Below are 26,882 nucleotides of genomic sequence, written 5' to 3'. Positions count from 1 at the left end.
TAAATATACAAATTTAAATTGGCCGAGATCAAACCATTAAAATAAAATAAAAATAGGAATACAAGTTGGGTTTATAGAAAAAAATATCTAAACAAACATTACTACTTTTTTGTAGGTATAAACACAAAAATGTTAAGTAAAATTTAAAAACAAAAGTTGAAAATGTAATTTACAAAAAAAAAAAAAAGTTAAAAAAACTTGAAATCACAGAAAAAAATATAATCCTATCAATTTTTCACTTATTACCTAAAATGCCTGTTGACCTATTTTAAAAAATCATTATGAAATTTTAGAAGGTCTGACATGGAGATTGGACTATCTCTGTTTTACAAGATTATGTTTTTCCTGCTAAGAACTTGAAATATATAAGACGATATTCGACTAGTATGCCAATCAAATCGGTCCGTTTAACTGTCGCTTCTGTCAGAGCTTTGATCTCTCAATTTCTTCATAGATTTAAGAGCTTTCTCCCTAAGCTTCTTTTCAAATTCCTCGGTTTCTGAGCCATCATCTGAATCCTACAATATCAATTTCTTTAAAACAAAAAATAATACAAGAACATTATTTGGAAATGTGAAATTGTCAGCAGCATGTCACACTTACAGCACTCTCTTCCACTTTCCTCTTCTTTGACTTCTTATGTTTCTTATGCTTCTTGTGTTTTTTGTGCCTCTTCTCCTTCTTTTTCTTCTTCTCTACTTCGCTATCCTATTTGAAAGAAGAAAAAAAACATTAAGCTACGAAGACAAAACGATTGTTACTTTCATATTGTATCATTGCAATACCTCAGACTCGGAGGACGTAGCAGGTTTGGCCTTCCTCTTTTTCTTTTTCTTTTTCATGACCGCTTCATCTGGGGATGACGAGTCCTCCTTTTTCCTCTTTTTCTTTTTAACTTCAATTTCTTCTTCGTCATCTTCATCTTCTGAAGAAGATTCTTCCTTTTTCTTTTTCTTCTTTTTAGATTTTCTCTCTTCCTCTTCAGAATCCGAACTTTCTACCTTCTTTTCTTTCTTTTTCTTTTTGGACCTTTCGTGCCTGTCTGACTCTTCTGAATCATCCTGTTTTTCTACCACTTTCTTTGTAGTAGGCTAAAAATTGAAAAATAAAAATTAAATTAAATTTATACTAGGAATTAATTTTTTTATTACCTCTGGCTTTTTGTGCACAGGTTCTTCTTTTTTCTGAGGAACTTCTTTCATTCTGTAACAAAATCAATTTAAGAATAAGAAAACATTTTTATAAATTTAATTTTTTTGTGTGTGTTTGATTATACCTATCAATGCTGTTGGATTCTCTTCGTTTACGATCTTTTGGTTTGGGAGCTTGGGCTGGCGAACTCCTTGTTCTTTCCTTAGATACTTCAGGTGAACTTCTTTCTTCTTCAGATGAGGACCTAAAAAAACACATCAAGTTTATACAATGATTAAAAACATGTAATGAAAATATGAACTTACGGCTCTCGTTTTGAACGTTCTTTTTTAGTTGGAACCTTTTCAGGCTCCTTCTTGAAAGGAGAAGGTGTACGTGACAATGACCGTTGAACCTAGGAAAACCAAAGTAGTTATAGTAATTTTAAAATAAATATGAAATTTTATTTTTTACCTTCTTTTCATTATTTTCTACGAGAGACGTGTTTCTGTCAGGAGAAGGACTGCTTGAGCTGGCAGAATCTCGTCTTCTTTCACGTCCTCTGTCCCGGCTCTTTGATCTATCCCGTCTCAATTTCTCCCTTTCCTTTCTTTCATCTCTCCTTCGTTCCTAGACAATTTTTAATTGTTTTTGTTAATCAATAAAACGATGATGAATATAATAAAATATTTACATGTGATCTTGATCGAGTACGTGATTTGCTCCTTCTTCTACTGACTGATCTTCTTCTCGAATCCCTAGAATACCAACTTAATTAAAAACAACAATGAGAAAGAGCTAAAGGAAATTTTTAAAAATATTAAATTTTAAATAAATAAGTTTCCAATAACATACCTTCTCCTAGGAGGTGATCTTCTACTGATAGCTGCTCTTCTCCTTGCTGCTGCGATTCTCTCACGTTCTCGTCTATCTCTTTCTCGTTCCTTTTCTCTCTCACGTTCAATTGATCTACGGGATGGTCGATACCTAAAAAATACAATATTGTAACCACATAAAATAATTGAAAAATATATTAAAACTATGCGACTAACCTGATCGGTCTATCTCTGGATCTTGATCTTCGCGAACGCGGTGGTGGAGAACGACGACCCCTTGACCTTGACCTACGTCTCGGTGATCTAGAACGCCTTCTTGATCTGGAACGTCTTCTTGAGCTTGAACGCCGCCTAGAACCTGAGCGTCTTCTAGAACCCGATCTTCCCCGAGACCTAGACCTCCTCCTTGAACCAGAACGCCTCCTAGATAATGACCTTCTCCTTCTTTCAGCTGATTTTGCCCTCGGCGATCTTGTACGGTTCCTTTCAGAATCCTGAGTAAATTTATAAACATTAACAAAAGTTTTATTTGTTTCATAAAAGAAACTAAATCAATTATTTACTTTTTTTCCTCTTTTGCCATCATCGCTATCACTGCCCGATGAATCTTCTTTATTACTTCGATACTGTCTTTTTTTCTGAACACTATCTTCCTTCTTCCTTATTTCAAAGTCGTTCTTCTTCACACTTTTGTCTATTAACAAATAATTAATTATTTCTTGTATAAAATAAATTTGTTAAATTTAGTACCTGAAGCATGAGAATCTGAACTACTTGATCTTGGATTCTTATCGTTCACATTTTTAGATCTTGATCTAGACCTGGAACGAGATGATTTGTGATTGGCCTCTTTTGATTTACTTTTCCTTTCTCTAGATGAGGTTGAAGATTCAGACGAGGACCTCTTATGATCTCCTGTCCCACCATTTTTATTAGGTGATCTGAAAAAATGCATTAAAAATCAATGACAATTTTCAAAATTTAACATCATAAAAATGTAAATCTCTTTTACAAAATTCAGGCTTAAAAAGAACCTGTTCTTTAATTAATGTAAAAAAAATTACTTATTTAAAATATGTTAAAATCAATAAGAGCAGAGAAAAAACAACATGTTTGTGGTTATATATAAAATTAATTGCAATTATTGAAGCTAAAAAAAAATTAGAATAATATTCTAAATGTAAATACTGAAAAATAATGCAATTGTTAAGACATATAACCAGTTATGAAGAGTGGCCTAAAATGAAGATCTCGGCTTTCGAGGAGGGACATCTCGGAGCACTTGCGAAGATCTTGACTTTTCTAGCTGGCCTTCTTGACAGGAAACACGATCTGATGGTTAATGCTGTACTGCTCGCTGATGAAAATGGCTTTATACAGCCATTTAAACAGCAACGTATCGACGAGATGTTCTAGAAGTTCTTGAAGTTTGACGAAGGTAGCCGAAGTTCAACCGATGAATAGACGATAACTCACCAGTCGTTTCAATCTGGACGCACTGACTGCACTGGAGTTCACATTAGACTCGAACCAAAACTGCAATGACTGAAGCAGTGTAGGAAGGTCCACGAAGGGGGTCTCGAATCATCCTGCAGCATTAAAAACTTGACCAAACTGCACAAAATAAGGTATAGTAAATTCCAATATAAATTTTAGCAACAATTATTTAGATCGACATACTAAATAAGTAAAATTCTAATTATAAAAAGTATTTAATTTTCTTGTTTTTGAAATATAAATATAATTTTAATCAACTTTACCTGACTCCCGGTGGAATTAATTTTCTTCAAAACACTCATTACTTAATCATGAATAAAGTTTTAAAATAATTTACACAAAGTGACATCTTCTTCCTAAGGTGAGTTATTTTAAACAGTTTGGTTAATTAATTAATTTTTTAAATGAAAAACCTTTTTTATAACAATCAATTTTCCTAGTAAGTTCACTTCCATTTCCAGAGTGCACCTATTTAAAAAAAGAAGAGATCCTGCAACACCTGTAAACATCTATCTAATAACCAATTGAATTACAACTTCTGTCAGCAATACTGCTGTAAATGACACCTTTCCTACAAAGTGGACACTATTGCCCTTGGTTTATCTATTACGAGTTTTTAAGACAAACTGTTCAAGTAGTATTATTACATACAGACTTACCAACTTTGGAGAATGTTAAATAATGAAGAAAGACAAATAATTTAAAAAACCCAAATGACAAAAATAATAATAATGTGTAAAGGAACCATACTTTAAAATAAATTATAAAATTCTTACTTATTGTAGAATTAACCTTTTGCTTATTAAAATTCAGCTCTTGTTAATTCAAAACTTGATAATTTGAATTTCTTGATGGAAAAATTCTGTGCATTTTTATACACTCGGTAATTCGAAAGTTTTTTGCAACATGGGAAGAGAGAGAACAATGTATAAATTGAAATGGAGCCACTTCTCTTATAATTCAAACTTTTTCCTTGTAATATTCCTCTAAATTTCCAAGTATAGTTTACGTCCTTGCAGCCTAGTTTCTTATTCTAATTTTCTCTCATATGATTGACAGTCGGTGTTTTGTCAATGTGTTCTCAGCACTGGTCACTTTGGATTTATATTATTTATTTTATATATGTATTACATTCTTCCATTTTTTCATACTTTTACGATGTTGTATATATGTACAATTTAAGTGAGAAGTTTTAAAAATGCATGTCAACTCTTAATAATTTGATTTTTTCTTTCCTCTTGGTGTTTCTTTTTTCTCTAATTTCTTTCCTCGAACATCCTAATAATTCAATTACATTTGTGAGAAATATGCAAGTGATGGAATCGAGTGGATCAGTCAATATTGTACATAAAACAATTTCTCGGAAAATATAAGCATCTTAAGTTGAAAACTTCAACTGTAAAGTGCATTCTAAAACGCCTTATTAAACATTTTTAACCCATAAAAATTATTAATTTTCACATTGTTTAAGGCATAAGCAAAAATCAAAGTTCAAAAAAATTGGAAAAAATGCAACTTTAAAAACGTGCAAAATAAGATTAATGCCAAAAGAACATCTTTTCCACGATTCAAATTTCGTCTTGGTTTGCATAGCAATCGGAGTTAGCAGTAAAAAAAAAAGTACAAATGCATGGGAATCCGGTCTTATGACGATTTAGGAGAAATCACCATTCGTAAGTGGTTTGTCCATTCAAAAACAGAAATTTTATTAGAAAAAATGTCTTCTGATCATACTTCAACCGTTGTTGATTATCAAAGTCAAGCTTTTGCCACAAATAACATGAAACACGCAGAGAAACTCAAAATATCTCAGCACAGCTGGATGTTTGTGGAGTGATATGGTTTTCTGACATGTTGACAGAGAAAATTTATTGTACTGCATCTCAGTCTGCAATTTCCTTCTAAATTACAATGTAAAATAAATAAATTATCCATTATTTGTAAACATTACTCCTACTATTTCCTAAAATTTAGTAATTTTTTTGTAGTATATATTATATTTGTGTAAATATCTGTTTTTCATGCTTAAAGTTTTTCTGTATATTTTAATATATAACTTTTTGGATAAATTGTGTCCCTGTACTTATTTTAATATAATTCTACATTAAATTTTCTTTACTTTTGTTAATCAATATAAGACTGCCCAAGCAAGCATTCCATACATGTTGCAAACCTTTCAAATTTCCATTTTCAACCACTAGGCCTTTCACGATAGCATTTTTCTATCAGCTGCCTTATTTTCTCCAGTTTTTGTTGTATACAATATCATTAAATGCCCAAAAATATAATTAAAAAAACTTTGTTATTAACAAGTGATTTGACTCTCATGGATTGCAGTTAATTTTTGACAGTTAACCTAGTTTCCTATCAATAAGTTAAAATTAACAACAGATAAAATTTCTAATTCTATTCAATAAAAAAAATCTTTTCGTGGTTGCACATGGACAGAAGTGAGAAATATACTGAAACTGAATGATTTCTCCCTATTTCTATTTGTCAGTCTCCACGATACTTACAGTAAATAGTGTAAATCCTATGCTGCCGCTGCCGAAACAAACCCTAGGATACAAATACTCGCAATCAGACTTTTTTTTTTAATATTCAATACCGTGATATGCCACCAGAAATATGCAATCAAAGAATCCACTTGTAGGGGGGGGGGGCACACAGGAGGAATCACGAATAAACTATAGGTATTTTGATGAGGTACTGAAAATTCTGCAAAGCAGAAATTTTCATGTGATACAAAATAAAAAAATATAAATTCACTATTTTATGATATAAAAATATCATTAGGAGTTGTGATTGTTTTTAATTGTGTTACCTTCTATTCGTCTATTTTGACTATGTGATAAATTAAGACTTTTTTAGTATATAATTTTTTTATGGCTAAAGAAATCTAAAAAAGTTAATCTAAAAACCAGTTATAACACATTTTTCAATTTTTTTAGGTACTTTAGATGTTTCACTAGTTTTAGAAAGTTTTTTACATTTTGGGTACAATTTCTGGAGCCAGAGTAAAGTACATTTGTATATGTGTCACAATTATTAATTAACTTTTGGGAGAAGGGGAGGGATGTGAAATAAATTCAAGGGGTGATGGTGGTAATCGAACCCAAGACCGCAGGGGGTAAGGGGTCCTACGAGCTGAGTCATAAATTTTCCAAGCCAGAATGGATTAAAATGCATTTAAAAAAGATAATGTAACGCTTCAACAGTTATTTTCTATATGTTGGGGCAATAGGCAACACTAACCAGAAGGCTAAAAATTCCAATTAAAAAATAAATAAATAAAAAATTATACAAACCTGTATCATCCACCTAATTTACAATAATTGCAAAGTAATTTACATACGTCCACAAACATAATGTAAGATTTCTAAAAAAAATAAATTAATAAATGAAAAAAGATAAAACCCATTCAATGTACTATGAATGTTGACTTAAGAGAGGAAAAACTTATTTATTCTGTTTATTTACAGAATATAAAATGATTGGGTCTTACCTTTCACGGTAAAGAATTAAAAGGTCACCTTTGGCGTGTCTTGCTGTGAGAACGGGAACGGGAAGATCTCGACGACCGGGAGCGAGGAGAACTGGAACCCTTCTTGTCATCCCCGCCAGCCATACTCACCAATTTGGCTTGAACATTTGAAAGATTCCTGGAACATGGAAAATTAAAACCATTTGTAACAATGAATCAGTAGAAAGTTTATTTATAAAAATAATAATAACAAATTAAAAAATAAATAAATAAAAGTAATAATAATTAATATATATAAAACAAAAGTTAAGTTGTAAATGTTTTAAGGGCAGTTGTGTCTAATGATTGAGGATGGATTTTTTTTATATTTAGAAGATAAAACATCCAGTACAGTTTAGTTCAAAGTTGTAATAATAAAACAGTGCTTCAAAAATAATATTTTACAAAGTATTTAAGTTTTATATAAAATTAAACAAAAAATCATTGTTGATATAAAAATTAAAATTAAGCTGAAAATCAAGACTAACTTGCTCTGTGTTTCAACTGTCGACGTTTTTCCATTATCAACAGCAGTGTCAGATTCTTTCCTTGCATGTTCAGACCTGAATGAAATTGGAATTATGTAAAAAAATAAATATAATAATCACTGCACTGAAGATAAATTAGGCTGAACATGATGAAATCGAACAAATCCACCTTAAGGTATCAAGATTATTAGATTATTCATGAGACAATTGGAGACGGGTATTCAACGTTATAGAACAGTTTAACCTTGAAAAATACTTTAGAACACCTTCATGCTAGTTGGTGCACTTTTAACTTTTTATATGCAAATTTTTATATTTAAACTATTGAAATTTTTTCCTTGTTTATGAGTGAGTAGAAAATTTCTCCTCTACCTTTTCATATTAGTTTTAAAATAAAAACTTACATCTACATCTTGTTTTTTAGAGAGTCTGTACTCACTTCATGCATTTTAATTATCCACACTTGAGTTTCAGGAAAAAACACATTAAGAGTAATAATTAATTAGAGATGCAATTTAAAAAATTTGTTAGAATTATGGTACGAAAATAAATATTTAAATGTTGCTGTACTTTTGATGAGGAGTGTACCTTTTATACTGTTAAGCCAGTACAATTTCTCTAGAAATAAGAATATTATTAAGACGAATGTGAACCTTTTCTTCTTCTATCAACCTTTTATCAGATTAATAGCTCAAAATGGATGTGTACATCCATCCAAATGTTAAACTATTTTTTAAAAAAGTTTTTAAAAATAACTACCTTGAAGGTGATCTAGTGGAAGATCGTTTGCTTTTGGACCTATCTTTCTCCCTGTCTCGTCTATCCCTGTCACGATCTCTTTCCTTGTCCCTCCTGTCTCTGGAACGACTCCTCTTCCTGCAAAAAATTCAACCATTATTTATTGGCCAAATAAATATGAAAAGTTAGGAGGAAAAATTAACAATTAACCTGTCCCTATCTCTGTCGCGACTTCTTTCCCTCCTCCTGTCTTTATCATCTCGTTCTCTTTTCTCCAACTTCTTCGATATCTCGTGCATTCTTTCTTGCTCCTCCTGAAAATTAATTTAAGTTGTATTGTACATAAAGTGTTATTTACAATAAGTAAAATTTATCTAAAATTGTATAAGAGCTTCCCTTTTTATTTATTTATTTTAATGCTATGTTGAACCTTTCATTTGATACCTCATCATTAACATCTCAATAATTATTTTATAAAAAAAAAAAAAAAATCTAAAGTAAAATAATAACATAAAGTAAGAGCCAGAAGAGCCCTGCAAAACGTTTGTGCAAAAGCTTTTATTTACCATTCTTTTTTTAATCTCCTCTTTCTTCATTTCCATAAGTACGTCTGGTATGCCTGTCGATGATTCCTGAGCTGATAAAAGTAATTCCCAAAGATCATTCATAAAAACCCTAGCATTCTTCCCATTTAAAAATCCTGTCAAATTGATCTGCATCTTCTTTGGATCTGGGAACTAACAGAGAAAACAGAACTTTGAGTAACGAAACCCAACGGTGATTTGGCTTGTGTCATTTTACCTTCTCATCTTCAAGCTGATTGAAAACAAACTCAACAACGACATCGTCCTCCATCCCGAGGACTTCGGTAATTTTTTTGGATATCCATGGTTTGATAGTGTCCAATTTAACTTTGGACATATCAACCTACAATACATAAAAAACACAATTTTAAATCAATTTCCTCATACTATTAAGAAATAGTAAGTAAGTTATAGACAACAGTACCCTCTTCGCCAAGCTGTCACCAAACTTCATTACTTTCAACAGCTTCTTCTCTTTGTCGCTGAACCTATTGTCCTGTTCTGCAGTTGTACCCTACAAACATTTCCCATTACTTTCGTTTAAAAGGTTGTATGAAATTTTTTTTTCAAATTATAAAAATTTAAAAAAAAAATTATAACACAAAAGTTTTGCCTGAAAAAGGAAGTGGAAGAAATGGTGATGTGGTAATATGAGAGGTATATCAAATGAAAGGTTTTGACCTGTTTTTTCAGGTTAAATTCAAAATGGATAACCTAAATCTAATATTTTAACAGCCTAAAAGATTATAAATAAATTAATTATACTTTTTATCTAAGGTCTTGATTTTGATGAAAAAGCTAGTAGTGCACGAGCGGAATTCGAACCAATGACCTTCGGCTCAATATGCCACTGTTCTAACCACTTGAACTATCATGACTTCAAGAAGTCACGGTTAGAGCAGCGGTGTACTGGGCTGAAAGGTCATAGGTTCGAATCCCGCTCGTGACACTAGCTTTTTCATCTCAACCAAGTCCTTAGAATAATAAGTACAATTAATTTAAATAATTAATATATAGACTATAGAATATAGACTACTAAATACACATATGGATTATTATAAATAAACGCAGGGACAACCAAACAAAAAATAAAGAAATTGTGATAAGGGAGGATACAATTAAGGTTTTGATGAATTTTGCTGAACTTTTTAGTAGATATGATATGCCACATATATATATATATATATTTTTTTTTAAGGGGTTTACAACAGATGAGATTACATAAACTCCGGGGTGGCCGGTGAATGCAGGGGAACTGAATTCAAACTCAGCACCTTTACCTGCTGGCTGCTTTAGCGCCACATGTCACCCATTGTGGCCACCGACGCACAACCACATAATATTAACATATAAATTCTAAGCAATATGAAAAATCACTCCAATTTTTGTTAGTGAATTATTAAATCTGTATACATCATACACACAAAACTGTATTGCTTCATGATTAGAAATTTAACGAGTTTATCTTCAGTATGAAAGTTATTATGATAGACTTGCGATTGAGACAAACAGATGCCCCTTAGTAATTAAAATGTGATTTTTTTTTTTTTTTTCAGAGGATTCCAAAGTAGAAAAAGAATAACCGATTATTTGATAGCTTTGATTTTTGATCTAACTTTCTAAGTAACGAATCTAAACCAGGTCTTCACTTTTTCAAAGACTAACAAGAATTGCAATCTACTTACAAGAAAATGAAAATGGACTTAGAACAGACAAGTGTTGAAAATGAGAGCTTTTTCTCTCAAAATGACTTGAAAATTTAGAAAGTACTTACAGTGTTAATTTTATCCATAAAATTTCTTTAAAAAATTAAACCATTAAATCAAATTCTTTAAATATATTTTCTGATATGACATGAAACAGGCTATCCTTAAAGTTCCTTCCCATCAGGTGTTAGTAGCACTGCTCATCTTAATTTTAAGAAACTTTGAACTATAAACCAATCGACCTAGCTTTTTTTTATATCTTCCATACAAATAAAATTAAAGAAAACAAAATATTGATGGGGTTTGATATGATGATGCTACGATTTGTTCAGAGTACGATTTTGATTTTTAAAATTTTGTAATGGTTATGTAATACTTGAGACTGGGGCCTGTTCAGGAATCAATAAATTCCAACTGAGATTTAATTGGATCCATGCCAAACCCATTCAGAGATAGCTTCCTAAACCAATCTGATGATGACCACCTGGTTCCTTTTGTAGCAAAAGGAAAAAAGCTTGACTCTCACAACAAGCCTGTTCTTTTATCTACATCCTCTTCCTTAGTTTCCTGTCTAAAAATGGATCCATATTGGAATAAAATCATCACTTCTGATGAAAAATAGGTTCAGTTATATAGGTGGTCAAATGAATAACATTTTCCTAATGAAGATTCTAGAACATTTCCTAAGCCTGATCTCAAAACTACCAATTTTTGTGGGATGCTAAAGATAAAATTCATTATAACAAGAACAAGAGATGAAGGATGGAAATGGATATCAAAATGGGGCAAAGATAAAAAGCACTGCCACGATAGCAAACGCTGATGCAGCAGTTGGTGTGCCTTGAGGATCCTCACATTTAATTGCAAGAGTGATTTTTCACGCAATGGAAACCAGCTTAAAACAACAGTGAGGATAGTCAGACCAAATCAATCGGAAGCTACCAAACATGGGAATAAAATATTATATAAGAGTTTAACTTTTGAAGTGGGTACAGTGAAAAAAATGTAGTGCTGATCATTTCATTCTGGTTATCCTTGCTGTTTTAATCTGACAAGATGTATTATAGCTTCTCATTCTGACCCTTAAGAGTAGTGACATCTGACAGATTAACACAGAAGAATAGGCAGACTAAAATGATTTGAAACTATTAAACAACAGAATAAAATATTTGAGTTTCCCTGTTGAGGTCTGCATAGTTGAAAAACCTGTAGGTTGGTCATTTTAAATGAATGAATATGCCATTTTGAAGAATATACACAAATTCCACACTAAGAAGATTGTGCTATTACATTTTTGTGGACAAACAAAGCAGAGGTGATCTGGTGGCAGCTTTAAAGAAAATTAATTTGAAAGATTTCTTTTTCAACTTAGCAAATTTTTGGACATCTGTCTCATCATGTTTGATTCAATATCTTGGAAAAATTTTATAAGAAGACGACGGTTGGTGGGTCACGGATTTGGGGCAAACTTTTTTTAAGTTATAACATGGCGGTCTGTGGAACACCGATGTTAAGCACTGTTTACATGAGGTGTGGAATAGTGAAAATAAAAAAAGTGTAGGACAACTGTATGCCCTGTTTGGGTATAATGAAGCTCAGGTACTGCTATAACAGCATCAATTCATAATTAATGTAAATTGTCTAAAAATAAGTTATAACGTTTGTTTTGCTTGTTTTGAGTTTGTTTGTTCTGTCTTCATATTCATTTTGTATACTAGTTTTTATATACCGATATAATCAAGAATGGTCATGCATGTTTTGCTTATTTCAATCGTTTATTTTTAATCTTAATTATTCACCAATCATTGTGAACATTAATCTGGAATGACATAATTAGACACATATGTATGTAGCATTTCACTCCAAAATATTGGGTATATATACACCACTTCTTGGGAATAGGTCCTGGGTTTCACTTTTTTTTTAGTTGAAAATTTTCATTTTTTAAACATTTTTATGTTGTCTTTCTACTACTGCTCAAATCTACTATGTGAACATGTAATTTTACAGTATTTTTTATGCAGATTGAAAAAAAAGTTTAGAACCAAACAATTTCTACAAACTACATTTTTCAAGTAAACTAGTCTTGTTTTTATGAAACTAATATGAAATTTTGTTTTAGCACCACTACAGACCCCTACATATTCTACCCCTAAAATTTTTCCAATAATTATTTCCAATAATTGAAACAGCTCAAAAACAGCCAAAAGGATTTTTATATCAAACAGATCATTTAAAAGAAGACGGTTAATTTGAGCAAGTTGAAAGGCAAAATACAAATATTAAAAAACCGAAAATGTCAACTCTCAAAAACTATTTTGGATAAAACCCAGGGTCTATTTACAAGAAACGGCATATTCATGTCTGATATTTTGGAATGTAGAATTACCTACAAAGGTTTGGTCCAAATCCATGACCCACCAACCTGGTCGCCCCCTCGTTCGTCCGAAGTTGGTTGCTGTTAATGATACCCCTCCATCAACGAAAATTAATTATCCTTAGCCCACCTGCCATTCAGCTGGCCTAAGATAACACGACTAACGAGGTTCAACAACGAGTGGTTGTGATGAAGAAAAAACAATCAAGTAATTTAAACTGATAGAAATCTAGCATGCTACTACTAATGAGAAACAGAAGTGGAAGAAGTCGATGATAAATTTCTCCTTCCAATATCTGCTGCTGAAAGCTGTTAAAAGCTCTCTTAAAAAAAAAACACAGACATTAGTAGAGCTGAGAAAGACGTAAAGAACAGTGACGATATCATGTTGCTGACACGCATAAGAGCTTTTGATCAGCATTTGGACACTTGCAGTTACAATATGTTATGTATGTTTGTACGTACTAATTATAATTATGGATCAATAAAATGTGCAATATATAATTGCTGTATTAATTAAAATCTATAGGTAATCCGAATGATTCAATAATCCAAACAACCACTTTCTCCAATTGTTTGGATTATGTGGCCCTACTGTATGCACATTATTATTATGCCTTTGGATTTTCTAAATCAAGCTTAAATATAATTGAAATTAAAAGCAAGAAAAGGCGGATCAGGACCAGAAGACGTTTAAATTACGGTCAAAGTTTTGATTATCCAACTTTAATAAAGTTTTGGTTAATTTAATATGAGCGTTGCAGCGCTATTTAGATACGCCTAAAATCAAATGCTTTTCCATCCTGCCTTCGAAACCTTAACAGCGTGCCAATTTTCTAGTGGTTTCTTTATGGTTTTTTATGGATTTTGGACTCCAGATCGAACGGATTCGTTTAAGCCTCGTGGTAAATATGTTGTTAAATGTATAAAAAGTATTATTTTAAACGTGCAATATGAAATTCGTGCATTATTAATTAAGCCAATGTGGAAACGTTTTAAATAAAAAAAATAATTTCAACAGTTATGGAATATAACCTTAACACTTGAAGGAACACTAGCACATTCCGGGCAGACTTTTTTGTTTATCTTAGTTTATTTATTTAACAGTTTAAATAAAGTTTTCTTTATAAGAAAATTTAGAATTTGACTTCAAATAGATTTAAAAAAAACAGGTTTAGAGAAGATGCGAAAGTGGCCACTTACCGTGTACATCATCTTTGCTGAGTCGGGAAAAACAGAGCGGTGGACAATTCAACAACACGAACCCGCTGCTAAAAACTGGCGATAAGGCGTTAAAACTGCCAAAAAGGCTAAAAAACCATCGTTTTTAATGGTAAAAAGTGGAAAGGCCGGCCAGATGAATAAAAAGCGGCTTTTCAACAACTTCCTCCCCAATGTAGGAATGCGAATGCCATAAACAACTGCGGAGTAGGAGTGGTGCGACGGTGCGGACCCATGTCGGCTGTATAGCGGATAGCTGACCGGTGAAAATTGTCAAGTTGTACAGTCGGAAAATATTTAAAATCGGCCCGTTTCCACTCTGTTAATTTTTTTCCTTTTCTTTTTTTCGAAAATAATTAAACAAAAAAGCTTTAAAAAGCTCGCCGACTTTCTCAGGCTTCGATCGGTCGAGGCGGCCGAAACGGTGGGAAATTCAATTTGAATTTCGATACCACTCTATTCCACTGACTTTTATCAAATAAAATAAAAAATAATGCCGAATCACTAATACTTACCATTTTATAAATATTTCCCGTGTGAAACTTGACCAAAAAGATTTCACTCTAGGCTGTTGGTAAGGTTCAATATTTCAAACCGTAACGGCCACAGCTGGGATCCAGGTAGCTTTGTTGTCAGATTTTCAATTGTTTTCTACATGAGAAAGAGTTGTAATTCAACTGCTTTCCCAATTTATAAAAATAAAACATACAATTTTACTCTTCAGGTAGTATAGTTTAACACACAGACCACTTTCAATTAAAAATAAAAAAATTAATAAGTCCTGGCATTACAGACATCTTATTTACAAGATTGTATCTTTTGGTAAAGTGAAGAATACTTATTACCAATATTAATATTAGATTCTTCACTGCATACTTAGGTCTTTTTCACAAGGGGAAGATTGGTATGAAAGTCGCATATGAGATACAAATATATTATTTTTTTACCATCTGTACAAATATAAACATGTAAACATTATATGAGATACAATATTTATCATTTGCATATATTTGAAGAGGAGCCAGCTACCGTTGTTGCTCTCCCAACTTTCTGAATATTATTTATGAACTATTTATAAGGAGGTCCCAGGCCATCTCCGCTTCAATCGCCTTACTGGGTTATACATGGGTCGATGGGTTGGACATGAATCGAGCTAATGATAGTTGTGAGGATAATTTTTCATGGGATGTGGAAAATTTGATGGGGATTAATTTATTAACAAAGGGTATTTTAAGGTCATTGTGGAGGGTGGTATCGGAGATATAGTAGGGAGCATTGATTATGATTCTGAGGACATTGGAGTGGAATGATTGAATTCGTTGTATATTAGTAGGTTTAGAGGTGCCCCACAGTTCTATTCTGTATGACCAGATCAGTTTCAGCAACGTTTTGTAGTGTCAGTTTTTTTTTTTGTCGTCATGTTAGATTTCCATCTATAGAAAAGTCATAAGTGTCTTTTCAATCCCTATCTTTTTATTTGTATGTGTTGGTTCCAGGTTACGGTTGTGTCAAGATAGAACCCAAGGTAGATGCACAGTTTATTTTAGGGATTATAGTGTTGTTGAGGAATATTGTGTGAAGGGTTTTGCTTCTGAGGGTAAATGTAACAGGGGTGCGTTGTTTTCATAAATTTTTAGCCTCCAAAGTTTGCTCCATTCGGCTATTCGATGGACATGTGTCCGTGCTCTTCCGAGGTGAGGGATCAGAGGAAAGCACAGTTGTGTGATTTGCAAAGGATATAAGGAGGATAGAGGGTGTAGTTGGGGTGTCACAAGCTGTTACAGGAGTGGTCCGAGCACACTACCCTGCAGCACTCCTACGCTTACAGGACAGTTATTGGAATAGTCCGACCCTTGGCAAACTTGAAAGAATTGCCCTGTAAGGTAGGAGCGAAGGATTAGATATAAAGAGTATCCAGGCAACTCTCCTGGAGGCTAGATTCAATCATCTCCTCTCTTCTTGACCCTCTCCCAATCGGTTTAAATGTCCAGATATTGATTCTGCCATATTTTTATATTGGACGCGTTAGAAGCTGAGGCTCTCTGGTAGCTACAACCTACAATTAGGCGAAAAACTAGTACAAATAGAGCAATGCGGGTTCATACAATTAATAGGGAACTTGACACAAGAGGCAGCTGTGCCCTTCTTTATAAAGAACTACGGAAAGATTAAAACAAGTCCTGCAATTATTATGTGGGATATATTTGAATTAAAATTCATGTCATTATAAAAAATTCCACTTAAATCCATTTCTTAAAAGTAACAGAGGCGTATGAAATGTAAATGACAAGAGTTGGATGGAGCGATCTACTCGATACAAAATGAACAGTGTGAACCAACATCATACAGAAAGATTATCACAGGACCGAGCATCCCAATCGACTAAAAATCACTCATTCTGGTCGCCTTCCAGTCTTTCTGTCTGAATGACGGGGTCTGTCCTTGCATTACCTCCATCCTATTGATACCGATCGACTCCATGTGAACCAGGCCTTACTGTTGTGTTGGTCTGCGCGTCAGAGGACTCATGCTGAACCTGCAAGTGAAGACAAACCTAATAAATGACCCAGTACCGGTCCAGCATGTGTAGTGTTGGTTTTCAATAATACCAATTTAGACATGCATTGGAATATCATAGTAGTCTAGTCTGCAGTCCACCAATCCTTTATTTAACTAATTATAATATTATATTGATAATTAGTACTACATCTGTATTAAGTTTCTAAAAATAATACAATGGAGTTCTGGCAAAACATGTCTCAACATTCTAGTATAATTTTGTAAACTTGACTGAAAATCTCAATAAGTCTAAAGCTAATGGCATGTCAACAAACTTAAAAGTTTTTATTTTATTTTACACCTGACTGATCATCCCAACTTCAGAAAATAATAAAAGCACTAACTTCCTTCATCAAGATTTTGAGGAATATATCCCCTTCATCAGGACTTTGAAGCTATTTATAATTATTTACACAGTTAACAAAAATAAACATCTACTTACAATATTAAAAGTTCAACCAACCTCTTCAACCATAATAAATGTTTCAGTTTAGATTATTAGAGTGAATGAGGTCTACCACAGGTAATTCTACATTGGCAATATTACTAAGCTAAACTGATAAATTAATGTTTGTCGTTTGCATTTGTTAATTGAGTAAATCATTAATAGTTTCAAAGTCCTGGTGCAGGGAATATATTTCTCAAAAGCTTGACGAAGGAACAGTGTTTTTTAATTTGACTTATCCCATATTTTTTATATACAATTATAATATTAAGGCTGGTATAATTTACATTAAGATATATTCAATTATACAAATACATTAGCAAGATATTCATAGGTAGACTAAAAGCTAGATCATCCATTTGTTTTTAATTCTGTATTAGTTCTCTCATAAATATTTTTTAATATGGATAATTTTTAAAATATTTAAAACCAAACAAAATACTGTGTTTAGGAGGTTGATGATGTATAAAAGTTTTATCATGATATGACATCATCAACCTCCTAAAAAGAGTATTAAAGCTGAGGCCCACAACATCCCACCGCTATATCGGACCAAACAAAATTTTCCTGTTTACTAAGCATACTAATAAATTGAAATTGAAAGCCATGTTTTCATAAGAAATGAAAATTTAAATTTTGTATTTGTAAATTGTCTTATTTTTCTATAATTTGTAGTAGTCCTATTTTTTAAAATAATAATCAGAATCAGTCTGTATTTCTTACATTAAGCTTCCAATAATTGGGAAGATTCAAAATGTTTTGGGTTTTCTGTACTTCGTGCTTCACAAGACCATCTCAAGAGAGTAATCGCAAATTTTTCGTTACAAATTGCTGCCATGTAATCTGTGAACAGTGTTTTAACAAAGGTAGTTGTTAAAAAAACCTAATTTCATGAGAAGATTGAACTTTCTGTTTTTAATAGAACAGCCCATGTGTAGGAGATGCGCAACTCCATGTAAAGTGATTCTATGCAATTCAGAGGTTTGTAGAAAAATTCTGTTATGATGAAAAATTCCTCTTTCTATTGAAATGTGAGTTCTAGATGCCTAATGAAATAAAAGAATTATTTTCTGATGCAAACGAAAAAGCTTCTACATTTTTGAAGGTGTTAGATTATCAAAATACACAACGCTTCAAGCTCATGTCTTATTACAAAATTAATGTATGTGTTGTGAACGATTTATTTAAACCATGTCATCATAACCATAACTATTTAAACTCAGGCACAAAAATATTCGAGGGCCAAACCTATATTTAAAGATCTAGAGATGAAATACTACAGTCTAGAAAAAAAGAACGCATCTCTGGTACAAAAATGTTTTTCTTTGGAAAATCACATCGAGGAGTTGAATAGGTATAAAATCAAATGATAATTATTTGGATAATTCTGTTTTATTTCCTTGACAGAAAATTAGGTTGGTATGCTAGCAAATCCTTCCATCCTTCTACGTCTTATAAATCTCCATTTCAACAAACAAGTTTCCATGTAAGTCTGTCAAAACAAATTATTTAAACAAAAATGATATAGAAAGATGATTTTTAAGGATTCACCTGATGAGGCATTGAATACAATGAGCCAAAACTTCGCAAGGTCTCAAGCTACTCCATATTCATCGATGAATATGGGAAGCATGTTTGGAAATTCAAGGCGAATAAATACAAATATAATTTTTCATTTTAGGTTTATCATTGAAAAGAGTCAATAAATTTGTTAATTTTTTTAGGGTAAAAAATGCTTCTCCTTTCTCTTCAGAGTCGTCACATACACCTTTAATTAATTCATTGAGTTCAAATAGGTAATAATGCATTGCAAAGTAACATTACTTTAATTTATAAACTATGTTATATTTTTACAGTTCACTTAGAAATAAAATTCACTCGTTTACTCCACCTTCAAAAACAATTGAGCTGCTATCTCAGTTAAACAAATCAAGGTACTAATAACATAGCTACAGTGTAAATTTAAAAATATATTTTTTTATGTTTTTTTAGGAGACCTTTCTAAAATATTTGGTTCAAGATGTTGAATACAGTGCCAAGAAATTGTTTATTTAAATAAATGCTTATTCTGATCTTTGTTTAGTTTTTAATTGTAACAAAAAATATCTTTGTTAGGTAAAAACATTAATCTTTAACAATAATAAATTAAAAATTAATATACCCTCTTTTGCTTTTTTTTTGTAAACTTAAAAATACATATTTGATCAACAAAACTTAAACAACGTGCATATACCACAAAAGGATAGGTAAAATAAATTTGTCACAAACATGTTTATTTTCTCACATTTCATAACAAAAAATAATAATGCTAGATATAATAAAACAGAAATGTATTTTATGTTTATAAATAGAAGGTAAGACTATACCATGTTCAAAGTAAATGAACGAGGAAAATAGGCAGACATTGTTTTGTTAAATAATTTACAAATATAAAGAAACAAAAATATATATTACAGCTCTAACGACATTAATGTTTCCTAAGACCTAATTTTTTCTACATATGACTGAATATTTGAGTATAATTATATGATCATTTTATTTTACGGCTACTTATTTAAATATAAACATTCCGAGTAACTGTGCCGTTAAATATCAGTCTTCTACGTTCTTAATGGTAATCATTTTGCAATTCTGAAAATACTTTAAAAAAAATTGTGGTTTACATCAAAGACAACTTTCCAAAAAGAAATACACGACTAATGTAATATCACAAAATAAAAGTATGTACATTTCTGTACAGTTATTAGAACTAAAAATAAGACCCCATTTAATTTTTGAATCACAAAATGAATTTTTTTAAGTTGTAGAAGGGATGTGATGATATATATAAGATATTTTTTTGATATACGAAATGTCAACCAAAATTTATGTTAGATTAATCAAGTCAGATTTTATAAATTAACGTACCATATAATCTTGGCAAGATAACATAATTATAAATTTGTAATATAAATTTTCACAATAGAAAGTGATAAAACATGGGTATGTAAATACATGACAAAAAGTCAACATTTGAGTACATATTTAAAAATAAAAAATAGATATTCATTTAAAAAGTTTAGCAACAAGTTGATTTTGCTGTGTCAGCTTCGATGAAATTAAAATCCATCCCGCTTGGGCGAGCATAGCCTGTTTTGATCCCATCCCAGCCATCTTCGATTTTGTATTCACCAGACTGTATCCTGTTGTAGACCTGTTGGGTCACGGCCCTAAACGCCTCTTCGACATTTAGACCTGTCTTTGCCGACGTCTCAACGTAGAAAATTCCGTGCTTTTGAGCAAAACGTTGAGCCTCCTCTTCTGACACTTCCCTCTCAATCCCTGCTTTCACTAAATCTAATTTACAACCAACCAGAGCAAACACGGGCTCATGGGGATCTATATGACGCTTGGCCTCCATCATCCAAAGGGGGATGCTCTCAAAACTCGAACGATTGCAAATGTCATAAACAAGGAGGGCACCCACTGAATTGCGGTAGTAAGATTTGGTGATGGATCTTTAAATATAACAATAGTAAAATAATAATTAATTTACAATAAATACAAACTGAAATGATTCCAAGAAAACAACACACGACATGCAAGATTTCAAAATGCATACTAGATATAATTTAATTATTATTAAAATATAATATGAGTAATGAACCCCTTAAAACTTATAAAAATTAAACTTTTGTATTATATGTGTGGTGTTTAGTCATCAAAGTTTAGTATTATATGAAAACATAATACCTTCAGCTTAAAATTGCAATAGAAATAAACAACTTTTTTAATGAAATAAACAGTCTATGAAAAGAAAGTAATTGGCAGTGTATTGCCTGATAAATAATTTGAAATTTTATTATGTAATTGTTTTTGTTTTCAGGATGTGATGATAATTTAAGTCTTAAATGAACAAGACAGCAATGGAGATAAGAGAGTAATTACCGAAATTTTTCTTGCCCGGCTGTGTCCCATAATTGTAATTTTATTCTTGTACCGTTGTTCACTTCAACGAGTCTGGCAAAAAAGTCCACACCGACAGTAGGATCAGAAATCTAAAACAAACAAATTTAAAATATTAGAATAATAGTGTGGTTGAAAATGAGCCATGGGTTTAATTTAGAGATTTCCTCTTAATAATTATGATCAATTCACATTACTCTGTCAATCATGATGCCTTTTAATCTATAATTTTTGTTAACTTTTGATACTTAACTTTCTTACATTATTTTTTTTAATTTTTCAGTGATTTAAAAAAAAAATAAAACTCCAGGAATTTGTTTGTACGTGTTCTTGTCTTATCAGAAACATCTTTAAAAACTATTGACATTTTGTTGTTGTTGAGTTTTCGTCATTTTTTTTTTTTTTTCAGAATTTGAATACTTTTAATTGATAATTCAAGTCATTTTGTCTGGGAGTTCATACTTTTAACATAATATTTAAAAAATGGGATTCTTTAATCCAAAACGAATACACATTATGGCCAATTCGAGGGAAAGCTAAAAGCTTTTATGAAAGGTAAAATTAAAATAAATTTCATTTGAGTTGAATTACCAAAACAGTGGCCATAAAAAGTTGATCAAAAGAAACAACTTTTTATTTTATATTATCAAATTGTAAAATAGTGGAAAGCTCTGCAATATAACAATTCATTCCCAACAACTTAAATTTAAAGCGAAAGAATGGTAAATTTGATCTTTCAGTTTCCTGAGACTGCACCCAAAACCAAAAGCATGGGTTTTCTGAGCAAAAGTAAGAAATAAAAAAAGAAAGAACAGCATCTGGAGAACATAATCTTGCTATACAATATATTCAAATTGTGACTACAATAGTCAATTTATCTCTTTTGTCAAATAATTTTTTTTTAATGGATCAAATGCCCCTGTTCTTAAAATGTTTTACCAGAATGTTAGTGGTGGAACTGGATGTACTACCTATTATCAATTGTGATTTATTGTGTTAACTAAAAACTTGGCTTCGACCTGATGTTAAGATAGTAAATTTGGTTTTTATCACTTAAATGTACAAGGAATGACAGAAACATGTATGTATGTATGCAAGCAGTAAACCATGAGAGGTGGTGTATAATGGAGGAATTCATTTCATTCATCATTGTATAAATCTCATATGTTATAAGTACAATTTAAACGTTTATAATTCCCAGCCCTGAAGATGATCTCAATAAAGATGAAACATTGTATAAAGAAAATGTTTTTCTAACCTACATCACACCAGACTGCATCTCACGATCTTTAAAAAAAACATTAATTAACAATCACTAAACATTACACAAAAATAAATAAAGTTGTATTATATAAAATATAATTGTTCTATTATATACGATATTATATAGTATAAATAGTTGATTGTTTATTATCATTATTAATCCAATTAATTATTCTTTTTATCTAAGGTTTTTCATCTCAACCAAAAACCTTACACAAAAAAAATTAATTGGAATAATTAATATGGTACCACGAAGGAAATATGGATTAATTAAATTGTTATTAATATTTGTTGTTGTTATGTTTTTCTTATTTTATCAATTTCGTTTATATGCTACTTAAATTGTTTATAACCTCGTGATTTATATTCTTTGTCAAAGGATCTTTGATCTGTATGTAGGTATATATGTAAATAAATAAATTAGCTTGTCTCCGATCAATCTCATGTTTCCGTCCTTGCTTGATTTCTTGGTCAAACCAAATTTCAAGTACTTTCCATCTCCAGCATTTGGACTGTGAATTATTTTGACAATTTTTCCTTTATTCACCGACATCTATGATGTTAATTGTGTAAATGACAAAGTACATTTGGCTTTAAGTGTTGAAAGCGAGTTAGCGTAATTAATTCAGAAGAAATATTGTGAAACTGTTGTAAATATGAGGGCATCATTAACCTTGGAAGGAATCCTTTGTTCTGTATATAATTTACTGCACTCGAGAACCATTTATTAGGACCAATAAAACAAACTTTTTTTGTAATAATATTGTTATGCTGAGTCGTACATCATATGAGGTTGTCACTAAACGTTGTATTTGCATATAATTAAGTCTAAGTATCAAAGTTAGGTCTAAATGTAAATGTTGAAATGTGTGAAAAAGTATAAGTATTAAACAAATGTTTAAACATCATTAAATTAATTTATATACTATTTACAATTTTTATTATTGTATGTTCCACATTTTCTAGTTCTAATTCTGTAATCTAATTTATTCTAGATATTTGGAGCTCATTGGCATTTAAGTGCTCTATATACATTAATGTATGTGTGTTTATGTGCAGTCACATCTATTTAAATTGAAAAATTATGCACAGTCCCAACAAATAACTTTTGTCAATAATTTTAATCAATAGCTTTTAATTTTTTACTTAATAATTAATTAGTATCTATTTATTTTGGTTGTATTGATTTGTAAGGGCAGCTGAGGATGGGCCAATGAGCTTGATATCCAGAGTGTTTACACTACGGAACACATTTTCCCTTTCTGTGCTTATCATCTAAATTAGTTTGGTCAGCAACTAGATAATAGATAATTGCAAAAACTAGAGTAAATTAGCCAAGAAATCATTGAAATCCTAAGATTGTTTTATTTATAAAACCTAATTTTTAAGACAACTGTAAAAATATGTTTAATAATTTTGTAGGTAATCATTTGGAATTGATAGTTTTTTAACCGTGTCCACCATTTTTCATAATTTAACATGATTTATAAAATGAGAATGTTCAATTCCTTTGTCAGAAACAGCAACATCATTAATTGAGTCATGTGACAATTGGACTCAGTGCTGAAGCTTGTCATCATCAATGTAATACCTAAAGATTTCAGGATATTATTTTAACTATGGAAGTTAAAAATTAAAACCTTACAAATAAAAACACAATAGCACACTCAGCAGTTAAACCTTGTCGGCTCTGTTATTAATTGATTGATAAATTTGGAGGTAATCAGTTGAATTTTGACAGTTCTCCAATAATATAATCGTTACACTGAAGTTTTAATTCATTTACGAAATACATTTCTTTTTATGAAACAACCATTGTGCAGAATTAAACATCAATTTTTTGCCTGTGAACTGTGAACAAGATTACCGATTTTCATTTTCATTACAGATTAATTTTGAAGCAATCAGTTGGAGATTAATACTGTCTACTTTAATTATCTCATTTTAAGCTAGCTCTACTGGAGTTTTGATATAAATATGTTTCTTTTCTTTAAACTACATCAATATGCTGGGTCAAAGATCATATGGACCCAGTCAATAAAGCTATCTTTGGCATATATTCAACATCAATTCTGCAACGAAGATTGAGAATTAATCAATTTGAAGCTCGGTTGGATTTTGATATCATATTTGAACTTCCATAGTACGACAGGTGTATTTGAGTTCAAACGAATAGGTACTTACAAACATTTTTTCCCTGAAACAACAACAACATGCTGAGTCACAGAACATATGGCTTCCATTGTTCATGCCTCATGACTCATTGAACAGTCAATCTTGATCACACGCAACCAAAATTGAGGAAATCAAATTTTGAAATGGTATAAATCAAAATGCGATTCATATTAGCCAAAGTTATTAATATCCGCTTATTTTGTAGAAAATTATAAATTAATCAATTTCATTAATTCTGCTGGTGATTTGTGTTTTTGTCTGAATCATCAGAATAACCAGAGTTGGTCTAAAAATGTGGAACTCCTAAAATACATCAATCTTGCGATTTATTTATTTTTTTGGACTAAGGATTTCATCCTGCTTCAGGGCTATTTGGAGTTAGAAACATATTTGTTTTTTAAGAATTCAACACCAACGCTGATTATAAAACAAAAGAAAAAATGAGGATGGAAGAATTGTTATTTGTAAATGTTAAACTGGCCATCAATGCCAAAATGCGATCTGTGCCCTTCATTTTAATTAAAGCATGGTATTTATGTTATAATTAAAAGAAATTTGCGTTTTTTTTCTGATCATTGTTGAACCCCTATAAAGTCCATAACTCATTCAACAGCCAACCTTACTGTTCAAATTAATCATACACATCCAAAATCAAGACTAAATTTTTAAAATCTGTAATTTGATCTTATAGCTTGGTTGACCTTTCTATGTTGGATTGGTCAGTCAATAAGAAATCAGCAAGGATCTGTTGTAAACAGTATTTCATACTTTTTATGTATTTGTATAAATCGATTTGACAGAACTAGCTCTGAAATTGGAGAAGTACCTAAATAAGTCTGGCAGAACAGAACAAAAACAGTGAGGATAGGTGGACTAAATGACCATTCGAACAATTTTGTTATTATATGACAACATTAAATTTGTCGATGTCAAAATATTTTCTATTCTTAGTTCAAATAAAACTGGTATTCATGTTTTAACTGAGTTTTACAAATATTTGTAAGTATTTGAAAAACAATGAGACCAAGCTTTTGAAAAGTACAACTTCTAACACTTTTAAATACAATTATTTAATTAATTATCTGTAATTATTAGACTGAAGGTCATAAGTTCAAATCCCGCTTGTGACACTAATTTTTCTTCTCAACCCTCTTATAAAAATTGGAAATTTAAATATAATGACCATTTCTAATCGAAAACCATGGTACATATAAAGAAAAAGGCATTTTATTATAGAATTTATAGTGCTATAATTTACTGTACTTTATGAACAATTTTGTTATTGTTGTTATCAAGTGGTTGTGATATCAGAATGTGATCTGCGCCTTAGTTTCTATTTTATTACAGTACAAATTTATGTTTTAATTTATCGAGTTTTAATGTTTTTGTTATGTAACAACTAATAATGCTGAGTCATAGGGCATATGGATCTCATTGTTGAACCCTCATGAAGAAGTCATGACTCATTCAACTGCTCAAATTAATCATACGTATCAAAAATGGAAATCAAGGCTAAAATGTGAAATGCTTTAAAATAAGTTAATTAAAAAGGTTTTAACATTGCTAAGTATAATTGACCATGTATAATATTGGAAATAGTCGTGCATATTGACCCAAAATTATCATTTTTTTATTACAGAATGTTTAATTTTTATAACAGCGATAATACCTTTCAGGATTAATTACACAACGTAACAAAATTTGTTGTGATGTTTTTAAACTTTAGATTTAATAGTAGCTATTTGTTATTTAGGAAAATGCGACTCGTTTTGTTTAATGTTTGTAAGAGTCTTTTTTGGAATTTGTGATTCGGTCGGAATGCTCGACAACAATTTATATTACGACAGGGTTCTTTATTTGTTCGGAAAATTATGAAGTTATGGTGGAAATGTTGACTAACTGGGAGATTCTTATTTTTTGAACAATTCTGTTATTGTTTGTCAACGTTTAAAATTGTCTATGTTAAAATTTTATAGTAAATTAAGTAGAGGTCAAAACGAGTGGGGAAAGGTCCAAGAATAAAGCAATTAGGAGTAAAATTGTATATACAGACCTCGGCGAATTTTCCGTCGGTGAAGTATTTCAAAAGAGAACTCTTTCCAACCGTGCTATTTCCAATCAGGATCAGCCTAAATTGATAATCGAATATCGGCTCTACCATTTTACACCATTTGCTATTAAGCTCATTTATACAAAATCGGACGAATATAAACAGAACTGTGAGAAAAAACTGCGCCTTGTATTTTGTTGCTGCGCGAAAAAAATTCTTTATTATTAAACCGGGAGGTTACGATAACCGCAGAAGGAGTTTCCGCCTCCAGCTGTTGATAAGGGACTAAACGCTATCACCCGACTGTCAAACAGAATCTCAGTAACATCTATTTTCATCTCACT

General features: G+C 31.2%; 3 protein-coding genes across 14 annotated transcripts; 1 reads left to right on the top strand and 2 right to left on the bottom strand.

Annotated features, from left to right (window-relative positions):
- Positions 1-156: 156 nt before the first annotated feature.
- LOC106661054 (serine/arginine repetitive matrix protein 1) lies at positions 157-14,317 on the bottom strand. Of its 5 annotated transcripts, none has more exons than XM_014384160.2 (20): positions 14,084-14,317; positions 9,222-9,311; positions 9,015-9,140; positions 8,780-8,950; positions 8,424-8,527; positions 8,235-8,351; positions 7,476-7,550; positions 6,998-7,126; positions 2,718-2,908; positions 2,531-2,661; positions 2,184-2,461; positions 1,987-2,118; positions 1,826-1,901; positions 1,606-1,761; positions 1,458-1,546; positions 1,277-1,396; positions 1,152-1,203; positions 786-1,091; positions 604-708; positions 157-533 (listed from the first exon to the last, which is right to left on the bottom strand). In XM_014384160.2, the coding sequence occupies exons 1-20, from the start codon at positions 14,093-14,095 to the stop codon at positions 519-521; spliced, it is 2,475 nt and encodes an 824-aa protein (XP_014239646.1). In that variant the 5' UTR covers positions 14,096-14,317; the 3' UTR covers positions 157-518. The 5 variants fall into 5 exon arrangements, with proteins under 5 accessions (XP_014239646.1, XP_014239642.1, XP_014239644.1 ...); XM_014384156.2 differs by having other exon boundaries at positions 157-518; positions 14,084-14,316; XM_014384158.2 differs by having other exon boundaries at positions 157-518; positions 1,826-1,889; positions 14,084-14,316.
- On the top strand, positions 12,630-19,182 carry LOC106661056 (RING finger protein 212B-like). Of its 7 annotated transcripts, none has more exons than XM_014384166.2 (10): positions 12,630-13,785; positions 17,835-17,971; positions 18,028-18,086; positions 18,148-18,267; positions 18,329-18,459; positions 18,513-18,591; positions 18,650-18,753; positions 18,830-18,901; positions 18,962-19,039; positions 19,098-19,182. In XM_014384166.2, the coding sequence occupies exons 2-10, from the start codon at positions 17,860-17,862 to the stop codon at positions 19,108-19,110; spliced, it is 768 nt and encodes a 255-aa protein (XP_014239652.1). In that variant the 5' UTR covers positions 12,630-13,785; positions 17,835-17,859; the 3' UTR covers positions 19,111-19,182. The 7 variants fall into 7 exon arrangements, with proteins under 7 accessions (XP_014239652.1, XP_014239655.2, XP_024082709.1 ...); XM_024226940.1 differs by lacking the exon at positions 12,630-13,785 and adding an exon at positions 16,868-17,183; XM_014384169.2 differs by lacking the exon at positions 17,835-17,971.
- Positions 18,913-26,753, bottom strand: LOC106661057 (ras-related protein Rab-39B). 2 transcript variants are annotated; one of them, XM_014384170.2, is made up of 3 exons: positions 26,542-26,753; positions 21,033-21,142; positions 18,913-20,602 (listed from the first exon to the last, which is right to left on the bottom strand). In XM_014384170.2, the coding sequence occupies exons 1-3, from the start codon at positions 26,647-26,649 to the stop codon at positions 20,164-20,166; spliced, it is 657 nt and encodes a 218-aa protein (XP_014239656.1). In that variant the 5' UTR covers positions 26,650-26,753; the 3' UTR covers positions 18,913-20,163. The 2 variants fall into 2 exon arrangements, with proteins under 2 accessions (XP_014239656.1, XP_014239657.1); XM_014384171.1 differs by lacking the exon at positions 26,542-26,753 and adding an exon at positions 24,498-24,578.
- Positions 26,754-26,882: the final 129 nt, after the last annotated feature.

The sequence above is a fragment of the Cimex lectularius genome, unplaced genomic scaffold (assembly GCF_000648675.2).
Source record: "Cimex lectularius strain Harlan isolate CLEC.00 unplaced genomic scaffold, Clec_2.1 scaffold194, whole genome shotgun sequence".
Classification (NCBI taxonomy): domain Eukaryota; kingdom Metazoa; phylum Arthropoda; class Insecta; order Hemiptera; family Cimicidae; genus Cimex; species Cimex lectularius.
The sequence above is the reverse complement of the archived record's forward strand: the minus strand, read 5'-3'. Positions and strand labels throughout refer to the sequence as shown.

What these genes read in the sequence shown, in the direction of transcription:
- LOC106661057 (XM_014384170.2), bottom strand. Translation starts at nt 26,649, where the DNA reads ATGGTAGAGCCGATATTCGATTATCAATTTAGGCTGATCCTGATTGGA. An exon ending in CCGACGGAAAATTCGCCGAG is followed by an intron (nt 21,143 to 26,541) that starts GTCTGTATATAC and finishes TGTTTGTTTTAG; the next exon opens with ATTTCTGATCCTACTGTCGG. An exon ending in GCCGGGCAAGAAAAATTTCG is followed by an intron (nt 20,603 to 21,032) that starts GTAATTACTCTC and finishes TTATATTTAAAG; the next exon opens with ATCCATCACCAAATCTTACT.
- LOC106661056 (XM_014384169.2), top strand. Translation starts at nt 13,671, where the DNA reads ATGCTTTTCCATCCTGCCTTCGAAACCTTAACAGCGTGCCAATTTTCT. An exon ending in TTCAACAAACAAGTTTCCAT is followed by an intron (nt 18,592 to 18,649) that starts GTAAGTCTGTCA and finishes ATGATTTTTAAG; the next exon opens with GATTCACCTGATGAGGCATT. An exon ending in AATTCATTGAGTTCAAATAG is followed by an intron (nt 18,902 to 18,961) that starts GTAATAATGCAT and finishes ATATTTTTACAG; the next exon opens with TTCACTTAGAAATAAAATTC.
- LOC106661054 (XM_014384156.2), bottom strand. An exon ending in ACAGTTGAAACACAGAGCAA is followed by an intron (nt 7,127 to 7,475) that starts GTTAGTCTTGAT and finishes TCCATGTTCCAG; the next exon opens with GAATCTTTCAAATGTTCAAG. An exon ending in TCCAGAGATAGACCGATCAG is followed by an intron (nt 2,119 to 2,183) that starts GTTAGTCGCATA and finishes TGTATTTTTTAG; the next exon opens with GTATCGACCATCCCGTAGAT.